General features: G+C 40.6%; 1 protein-coding gene across 2 annotated transcripts; it reads left to right on the top strand.

Annotated features, from left to right (window-relative positions):
- The first annotated feature begins 2806 nt into the window (after positions 1 to 2806).
- LOC117150517 lies at positions 2807 to 3935 on the top strand. Of its 2 annotated transcripts, none has more exons than XR_004460769.1 (2): positions 2807 to 2898; positions 2969 to 3061. XR_004460769.1 is itself a non-coding variant. In XM_033317433.1 (2 exons), the coding sequence occupies exons 1-2, from the start codon at positions 2854 to 2856 to the stop codon at positions 3418 to 3420; spliced, it is 516 nt and encodes a 171-aa protein (XP_033173324.1). In that variant the 5' UTR covers positions 2815 to 2853; the 3' UTR covers positions 3421 to 3935. The 2 variants fall into 2 exon arrangements, 1 of the variants encoding a protein (XP_033173324.1); XM_033317433.1 differs by having other exon boundaries at positions 2815 to 2898; positions 2950 to 3935.
- The last annotated feature ends 6403 nt before the right edge of the window (positions 3936 to 10338 follow it).

Genomic DNA, 10338 nt, shown 5'->3' with positions numbered 1-10338 from the left:
AATCAAAGATTCTGAGAACCATCACTGGGGCACCGTGGTACGTTCGGAGTGAAAACATCCAAAGAGACCTAAATATCCCATCAGTTACCAACGCAATCACGGAACTTAAGGAAAAATACCATAGCAAGCTTTACAAGCACCCCAACCACCTAGCGCGAGGTCTAATCCAGCTCAGCAGCCGTTCCCGTCTCCGGCGAAAGGACCTACCAACCCAGCGAATAAATTATTAGGGCCGTTTAATCATAGAACAGTTGGAAAAATAATACAACTGTTCAAAAAATACTTGTTATAGTTAAGATTTTTAAACTTATTGTTAGTTCTTATACAAGAAGATTCAATAAATAAAAAAAAAAGCCAAAAAAAAAAATATATATATATTTCGTCTATTGTCAATAAGGCCAGGGGTGTGCTTGGTTTTATAAAAAGGTGGTCTAAGGAATTTGATGACCCTTACTTGACTAAAACCTTATTTATTTCGTTAGTCCGTCCGATTCTCGAGTACGGATCACCTGTTTGGAGTCCACAATACGCAGTCCACTCAGACCGCATTGAATCGGTCCAAAAAAACTTCTTACTTTTTGCCTTGCGGTTCCTAAATTGGGATGCAAACCGTATATTACCTCCTTAGATTTATTAGAGATCTAATTATGAGTTGCATGACCCTTACAGAGTTTTATGTTCTGACTATAATAGATTTTATCCTATTATCTGTAATCTTGATTCTCTGCCGCTCTTAAAGCAATCGATTTTAACTTTTCTATTACATAATTAGATCCTACTAACGCTAATATTTAATATAGTTATTTAACATTATATTCATTTCCTCGATTCTTTTCTATTTTCTATATCGCGTCTAACTTCTCGCGAATCGAGCCGTACGGAAAAAGGTGGTTGGGCGGGGAGGTGTGGCCGTGGGACCCGTGCGAAAAAAAAAATGTGTTTTACAAGAAAATAAAGAATTCAGTGAACACTATATAAATAAATTATTTGATCCTAATGGAGTGGCGGAAGTAGCCGATTGAATATAAAAAGAAAAATCTAACCGAATTTATGCGCGACCCACTCTTTTTTTATTTTCTCTTTAATAATTCATTACAACAATAATAATAATAGTAATTCATGTAACAAGATTATAGAAAAAAAACTACCCTGGAAATTATGAGAGGATTAAAATAAATGCTTAGTTCCTTCTTTTAAATATATAATTAGCAACCTGCACCATTTAAACCCCTAATTATAACTTTCTTGAATAACGTTATAAACCTTTTTTTTTCTGAATTCGCAACCAAAAACAAAAGAACCCTTCGCCTTAAATTCCCACATACTTTAGTTCATATTTATTTATGTACTTAGTTACTTTATTATGTACTTATTTTTAGCTATTAATATTGTTATTAATTATTAATCAGCCATGAATACAGAAAATATGAGTTTCTAAAAACTTAAATACTGACTAGGCTGATGTTTCTCCGGACGAAGGGTACCAAAGGGGCCACTAGATCCATTCTCTAAAGGAAAGTGGTCATAGGTAGGGTAGGGCAATCCGCGAACACGATTTTATCGGTGTTTCACAGGCGACGAATTCTCAACCTTTTCCTCCTGTTCTAAAACTGTCCCCTTCCGAATTTATTAATTTGCTTCCTCCGACTTTGTATACTAGCTCCTCTATTTTGTTGTTGTAAGCACGCTCAATTTCTTGATCTTATTCAATAATGTATGTAACGAAAAGGTATCTGTACAAGCAAAACCACCACACCCAACGCCATGAGCTAGAGCCGGCCTCTAAAGCGTGCACCAGCAAGTACAGGTACTCTCGTCTCCCATCACTTTATTTCGTTACACGTTACACCTTGCCAAATCGGAAATTTTTGTTGCCGACGGTAAAATTTGTAAAGTAAAATTTGTCAATGTGGTCACAAATACATTTTCTTTTAAATATCCTGATTCTGATTTGATATAAAAAAGGCATTTATCTTTTATTTCGACCAGACAAATTCGAAAAAGGGTGGAAGCGATTACCAGAGAATGCCCGTTTGTAAATTGTTGTTTTCTCACAATTGAAACATGTGCGTCCTCGGCATTCCTTAACCTTGAGGACCTTCTGAAATGGCACCCAGTTAAAGTGTGTATAGCTTATATTCCAACCATTAAAAAGGAGAATAGAGGCGCTATTTGGGAAATCAGATGGCAGTTCACCATAAGTTTTGCAAAATGCAACAATTGCAAAATAAGTTATTTTTTCACTCTCTTTTTCATTTTTATTTCGTTTATGTTTTATTATTTATCTTGTCAATTCCTAATGGAATACCATAAACATTTTGGTCACGCCCTTGCTAACGACACCAAATATCTTGGAGTTGCAGTCAATAATGGGAGAGACTTTCGATAGTTAACTTGACAATATGGCGTTTAGCTTAATCCCGGTGATCACAATTTTGAATATATGGCTCGAGGTTAGTCATTCTTGGTTTAACAAAATATTGGTAAAAGATGTACCACCTAACCACACCACGGGTTGGGCAAAGGATGATCCGGTCATAGTCAAATGTGCATTTCTTGTACCTATGCGTAAAGAACTAGTTTCTTGGATCTCATTATATATTTGAATACGTGTCGTTTTTTCGATAGATTTTTGGAAAAACTACAGGTATTCCGCTTCGTTCAAATATGACATAGGGAAAAATATGTCATATTCGTTGATGTAAGGGGTCCACTTTTGATGCGAAAGCTACCATGTTGGAAGAGGATGTTTGTCTTTTATTCCACTGTTCCAATTTTGTCGCTAATAGACCCTCAATACTGTGATGTATATGTTTTCACATGCATATTTGAAGTAATATAATTCTTAAGAAAATGAACGCCTTAAAATTCATTGATAATAAAGAAATAATAATTGAGGTAAGAAACCCATTACAATGTAGTTGCTATAATTGAAATAAAGTTTAATAGATTCTTCACTTGGCTATAGATTACCTGATTGGAAATATTACTGACGAACAAACTCTTCGTTCGTCACACAAGTATGGATTTCAAAATGCAGACGATTTTCTGTTGGTCATACGAATCATTTCAAAGTTTTACAAGGATATTTTAGTTAAATGTGAAAAACTAACTCAATTTTCGGGTATTACCCCTGAAATGAGCAGGCTTGCACATCTTGTGCTATCAGCACGCTACCCTGAGTTAAGGAGCAATCTGGAGCATTGGGAGTTCTTGGAAAAAAAGAATGTCATAGAATCTTTTGTTTGGGACACACGGTTAATATTAGGAGATAGCAGCTTTGGAAGAAATATACATCAATTAACAACATTGGTTTTGCAATACCGTCACATACATATTCAAAAAGAGCTGTATTTTGAAATGAATAGCGTTATATTAAGCGACTTCATTTATTTATTAGAAAATTTATTAACCAGGTAACAATCCAAATATTTTACAAATATTATTGTTCTTAAAATGTAATTTTAATTGAAAGTTTTATCTGGTAAATCTACAGATACTATAATTGTCAATTAGCAAAGTGAAGTAGACATTTCTCATTAATACAGACACTTAAATATTGTTATTCTTTCTATTAATAAACTTTTCTTTATATAGTTTCATTCAGAACGAAGTAATGTAAGGCTAACAATAAATGATTGTCTCCAGCGATTTTTTGGTCACTGCTTTCAGCACCGTTAATTTGGTCATATTTTCCCTTCTCTCTCAAAGCTGAGGGAACCGGGCTTAACCAACTGCAAGGTCTAATAGAGAACGCTATAGTCGAGATATCCGACCATTAGATACCTCTTAATAAGTTTGAAGTGTGAAGGAGAAATTTAAATATTTTGTTTTGGAATATCGGTAGAAATTGAGAAAAAAATTAAAAACAAAATTTCGTAAGTGGGCGTCCGTTTTGATGGGTGTGTCAAAAAGTTAAACGATTAATAAAAAAATCCGAAAATATCAAAACAAAATTCAATATTGTGGGCGTGGCAAAGTGCTATCGTGCTGTATGAACCTGACTCAGTTGTTTAATAAATCCTGCGAAGGTTGAAAGTTGGTGAAATTTACTTTTTGTTGTGGTTCTGGATTTTAACCGGCTCTGCAACCCACCAAAGCACTTTGTTGTTTTTTGCCAAATTCGGTTTCAGCCGGACGCTTAATGATGTCATCAACCAAGAGTAGACCATTTGCGTTGGGATTTTCTTCGCATCAGATTGCTTTATTCTAAAGGCGTTACTTAATATTGTACGGAAAGAAAAACCGTAGATAACATGGCAGGTGTTGTAACCTCAGATATGACAAATGTTTGCCTGTCATCAACTTCTAATCATATTTTCATCCTAAATGAATTAATATCGTTTTCAATAAAATAAGAGACACTAGAATAACAAGATGCGTAAGGGCCATACATTGGTTTGGCACTATGCAGCCACTTTTTTGGTTAAGGCCAAAATTTCAAAGTGCTGACCCAGCATTGGGCCGGAAACCCGTCCGCAGCTGCGAATCTGTGTTAGCTTTAAGAATCATTTTAAGTTTCAGTTTGAACTTGCATTTGCCAGAATAAAGAGCGGCAGCTCGTCAACTTCGTCTAAGCGTCGTAAAACACATTGTTATTCCTTACTCTGCCAGACCACAAGGCTGGCAGTTAAAAGAGGAAAGTGTTGAATATAAGCAATGCCCACATGTGCAAATTAAGAAGATTATGATGGAAGGGGGACTACCCTTCTTAACTGCTGGCCTAGGGACTCAGTCAGTTTTATTTTAATAAAAGAATAACGGCTATTGCCGGAGTTGTTCTCATATGAGCTTGTGCTCTTTATTCAATGAGGCTTCAAAACGAACTGAAATATAAAATGATTCTTTAAGCTAACAAAAGAATCGCAGCGGCCACGCAAATATGCTGTGATTGCCGTCTGCGCACAAGTTTCCGGCCCAATGCCGGGTCAGCACTTTTGACGTTTTTATATCATATTTCGCACACTGAGCCAACTGTTCTAGTACGTTGGCTTGTGTTAACTACTCCCCCTTCAAGATTCCGGCCGTCCTCGGTTGGTCCTAACTCAGCGATCATCCCGTTTAGTTGGATTGCAGATCTACGCGCTCCGATGAACCGTAGACAGGTGATGCCGATACAAATCATTGCGCAACAAATCGCTGCTGCGATGAGTATTATGCGATGTGAATGGTTGGTATCAATTTCTACCCCGAACTCTTTGATGAACTCCAAGTTACGTTCACTCAGCTGGTGAAGGTAGGGGAGACTCAGAATATCTCTGTTGGCGGTGATATTCAATGATGGGGAACTTGCTACCCCTGGAGCTCTTGTTTGGGCCTTGTCGTGATTTATGAAGGTGGTGGCGTTTATCACGACACGATCGTTGAAGGTGATGAGATGTGTGCCACGTAGGTAGACTTCTGTTCCGTTGTCCACCGTGACCCTGGCTGGCCGGTCATTGATGATGATGATTCCCTCACCCACGCGGGTAAGCGGGTGTAGGTCGCTTGGTTGCGACTCACAATGCGCTAGGACGCCTGTGTGTAGTTCCCTGGCGCATGAGCTTTCCGTTGATAGTTGGCAAAAGGTAGCCCCCGGTGTTGGGGTGCAATCTTTGATTGTATGGACCTCTTCTCCACACTTTGCCACCATGTTGTCAGTTATCCGCAGCATAACTCCTTTGCAAGTGACCGGGAAAATAGTGACCTTTTTGCAAGATAATTTTATTTTGGGAAATTTAATAACAAAGTGTATCATGTTGGAGGATTGTAGTATTTTAACGGACGATGCGGACATAAGATCCCCTATGGGGGTATCTGTGGGCTCTTTCAGCCAAATTGATTTTAAGTCTGCATGATCTAGGATATTTGGACTGACAATATTGATTTTCGCCAGTGTTACAGCCAACATTAAATTCTGTAACTCCATCATTAGTATTCTATTCCTAGCCAGCAGTGTTTCGTATAAATGGCCGATGTCAATTTGGGTATTTTTATGAGTTTGTAGGATTTGATTTACAGTTGTTGTTAATTGGTTAATTCGATCTTGTATTCTAGTATTAATTCTGATTTGCCTATTGTTTGATTGTGTCAACTGCCACTCTGTGAATCTAATTCTTTCTAGATCGCCGGCATCCGGCGTCCCCGCTACTACCTTTAGCATTGAGCCTAGAAAATCTAAACTCCTTGCGTTTCTATGGTGGACTTCCAACGAATCCAGCGTATCTCGAAGGTGCGAGATATCCACTTCTAGCAATCTCCTCATATGAGACTGTGGAAACATCTCGTTCATGCTGCTTGTTTCTTCTATTATGCGCATGTATTCCGAAAGATTTGCCGAGTGGGTCACATACGCGAACTCCTCCCACACCAGGATCTCTCCATCTATGATGGGGATATACCTTGTCTGTGAGTAGTTAGTGATGTGCGCTGACACCAATGCCAGTGAGAGGAGGATGAAAACTCTGCACCTGTGGAAATGTATTTTTTTAGTCGCTTTTTCTTGTTCGCTGAGGTTTATCCCATCACCAATTACTTTTATCCTAAAACTAAAACATCGCGCCTTTGGCAACGGACTTAATATCTACTAAATGGAGGTTTGCCAAATGGCTGGTGATAATAAAAAATTTAAAATTAAGCGAGAGAGTCATTTTAAGTTGTCCTTGTGGACCACCCTCCCTTCAATGAGGACCGTGGTCCCCAGGTCTGCTTGTATGGTTTTTTCCTCACACAAGGGAGTGAGTTTATTGCCAAGCCTTCTGTTAGTTTTGACCAAAACCTTTTCGCCCACTTCGAAGACTTTGTTTTGTCGAGAAGCATTCTCCCTATACCTTAGCACGTCCTGGGCCCTCTTAATTTTGTCAGCAATCCGTTCTTGTGTGCCGTCCGTGTATTCTTGTATTACGTCGACTGGCATCTTATCGGTGACCGAATGGATTGATTTGTTATATCTGGTAGTGGCTACCAAGATTATTTCCACGGTATCACTTAAGCCCTTGTCAATTTTTAGGCACCTGACGAGCTCCAGTAGAGTGCTGTGAAAACGCTCCACTTGCCCGTTTGATACACTGTGAAGGGGTGGCGCATTGGTGATGCTGACGCCGAAATGGTTGTCTAGCATGGACGTGATCGTGTGCGATTTTAACGATGGTTCGTTGTCGCAGTAAATCACTCTGGCCTTTGGGAAGAAATTCATGACCTGTAACAAGGCCGGTTTCAAATCCTCAATTGTTCTTGACGGCACGTGCTGTACGACGGCGAATTTCGAAAACTTGTCAATGCAAGTGAGAAAATATTTTTTATCCGTCGAGAAAATGTCTATGTGTAGCATCTCTCCTATATGAGAGGGAATCGGTGACTCACCAATCTCTTGTTTCTTCGGATGCCTATCGTACTTGGCTTTCGCGCATGTTTTGCAGTTTTGGACAACTTCATTGGCCAGTTTGGCCATTTTTGGGAAGTAGTACTCTGTGAGAACTTGTTTCACATTTTCCTGGGCCGACCGGTGGGCCCTATTGTGTTCTGCTAATATGATTTCCCTTCTTTCCTCGACCCCAAAAATGTCTGTAACACGGTTTTTGCAGTGCCAGAATTTTGTAGTCGGGAATCTCCGGACTAATTCGTCCTGTACCGTTGCTAGCGTGTGCAAATCGCAATGGAGGGCGTTTACGCCCCTGGGGACTATTGTATCCGCAAGGTCATTGAGTAATGACTCCCTATCGGTGAAGTTGATCGAATGTCGTTTCTTGTCTTTAAAGAGAACGAAAGAGCGTTTCAGCGGAAAGCGGGCCTCTTCAAGAACTAGTTGGTTCTGGAAGCAGTTTAGGGGCTTATCCGTTGTTTCTATGGTGTGAGTGAGGGAAATCTCACGGTGAATGGTCGCAACGCATGATTCTGCGACCTGTTCTTCTATGGCATTAATTTGCTGCCTAGATAGGGCATCAGCAACTAAATTTTCTTTTCCCGGTTTATAGACTACCTTCGCACCCGTTTCCTCGATGCGACCCTTCCACCTTTTAATTTTCGCGTTAGGGTTAGAATCTGATACCGAGAATGACAATGGCTGATGATCGGTGAAGATAGTTATATCTTTCACCGCATATAAATAGTGTCGCAGCTTGGCCAACGCCCAAACGATGGCTAATAATTCCCTTTCGTTTGTGGCGTAGTTCATTTCCCTATCCTTCAATGTCCTCGAGATCATTGTAATAGGACGGTTCTCTTGTGAAAGAACTGCGCCAATACCGTAGGCTGAAGCATCCGTCGTTAGATGGAATGGCTTCTTGTAATCCGGGTATCTAAGCATAACATCTTCTGATGCCAAAATGTTCCACAGTTTTTCAAAAGAATTTTTTTGCGCCTCATCGAATTGTACTTGGATGTGTCGCGACCTATGTCTGCTTACACTTCCATTTTCGCCCTTTAAGATATCGTAAATAGGCCTTGCTATGGCCGCAAAGTCCTTAATGAAGCGTCTGTAATAGCTCGCGAGACCTAGGAACGACCTAACCTCAAATACTGTTTTTGGTTCAGGGAACTCTTTTATGGCCCTGACCTTCTCTGGGTCGGTGGTAGTGCCATCACTGGTGACTATAAAGCCGAGAAAGTTAACGCTTTTTTTAAAAAAACTTGACTTTTTTACTGAGACTCTCATATTTGCATCGCTTATGGTTTTTAAAACCCAATCCACGTGCTTGACATGAGCATTCTCATTTTCTGAGAAGATTATTACATCGTCGACGTAGACATAGCAAGTCTTGCCGATTCGTTCTCTGAGAATGTCATCAATGGCTCTCTGGAAAATGCTGGCAGCATTTCTCAAGCCAAAGGGAAGTCTCTTGAATTCGTACTTCCCTCCGTTTACGGAGAAGGAAGTTTTTTCGCGGTCATTTTCCGATAAGACGATCTGGTGATACCCGGACTTGAGGTCCAATGTCGTAAAGAATTTGGCCTTGCCCAAGTTGCCCAGTATCATGGAGATATCTGGCATCGGGTATTTGTCTGGGATAGTTCTTTCGTTTAGTTTACGAAAGTCTATGACCAATCGTCTATTTTGATTGCCGGCATCGTCGGTTCCTTTTTTATCAACCACCCATATTGGGTTGTTATAAGGAGACACCGACTTCTGAATTATGCCATTTTTAAGCAGGTCTTGGATTTCGTTATTGACGAAATCTGCTGCCCCCATTGGGTATGGATATAATTTTGCGTAAATGGGCTCTTCACTAGTCGTCCTTATCGTGGCCACTACCGATGTGTTATATGGCAGGGCCTCGTTGGGATCTGCGAAGGCGTTTTTTCGGCTCCTTAACATCCCCAGAAATGCCTTCTTCGCCAAGGGTAGTGCATCTGTGCACTCCACGTTAGTGAAGTTGACGTCGGTGCATTTATGGAATGAAATCTTCTCAACTTCCTTACCCCACTTGAGTTGGGCGGAAGCAAGGCAAAGTGATGCACCGGCCTGTGTTAACAGATCGGCCCCGATTATCCCGTCGAATGTTGTAAGGTCTGGTAGAATGAAAAAGGTCGCTTTTAAATCAAAAATTGAGACGAAGCATTTTTTTGTAACGGTGGTGGTGCCGTGGATTGAGTGAATTTTAAAAGGGATGTTCACCGGGCGGATTTTCTTTAGCTCTTTGCGAGGTCGGATGAAATTTTTTGACGCGCCGGTGTCTAAAAGGAAATTCATTGGTACCCCCGCTACTCGTCGTCTGATGACGGGTAACAGGGACTTTCCCCTAAAAAATTTACGTAGTCAGAATCATACTCGGCAATGGCATCGTCGTCTATTTTCGATGCCGCTTTGGAGGCGGCGGCTGCATACGCTCCTGTGTTTTCTTCCGCATTCTGCATAATGAAGTTAATTTTTTGTTGTTTCCTCAGAGCGCCTGTGCGCTCAGAGGTGGCTGGTCTTCTGTTCTGGTAGGCATTTGCCTGGGTCGGCTGCAGCAATTTAGAAAACGATGGATCGACCTCCATAGGCTCTGGTGTGCCGTTGCCTTTGTAATTTTTTGCACTTTGCGGGTCGGCGTGCACCTGTGCCTTATGCTGCCTACTAAAATATGGGTTTTTGGTGTTATAATGTTGTAGGTCACGGTGGTCGTACCTGTTAAGTTGACGACCCTGCGTTTTTGCAGCAGGTTTGCGATCTTTGTCTTCTTGACTTTTTGCAAAACTGGCTGCAAAAACGTACCTCTCGTGGTTAGATTCCACTTCTTGTGCTAAGGCCAAAGCTGACGGCATGTCTTTCGGCTTTGCCGCGAAAAGAACATCAGTGAGGTTACGTTTAAGTCCCGAGATGAAAATACGCAAGGCGTCCTCTCGGAACTTTTCGCACAATATTTTTGCCACCGATGGCTC

This window comes from Drosophila mauritiana, chromosome 2L (assembly GCF_004382145.1).
Source record: "Drosophila mauritiana strain mau12 chromosome 2L, ASM438214v1, whole genome shotgun sequence".
Classification (NCBI taxonomy): Eukaryota; Metazoa; Arthropoda; class Insecta; order Diptera; family Drosophilidae; genus Drosophila; species Drosophila mauritiana.
Note: the sequence above shows the minus strand (reverse complement) of the source record. Positions and strands in the feature narration are given on the sequence as shown.

Coding starts and splice junctions, on each gene's coding strand:
- LOC117150517 (XM_033317433.1), top strand. CDS start 2,854: ATGAACGCCTTAAAATTCATTGATAATAAAGAAATAATAATTGAG. Junction 2,899..2,949: donor ATAAAGAAATAATAATTGAG/GTAAGAAACCCA, acceptor AAAGTTTAATAG/ATTCTTCACTTGGCTATAGA.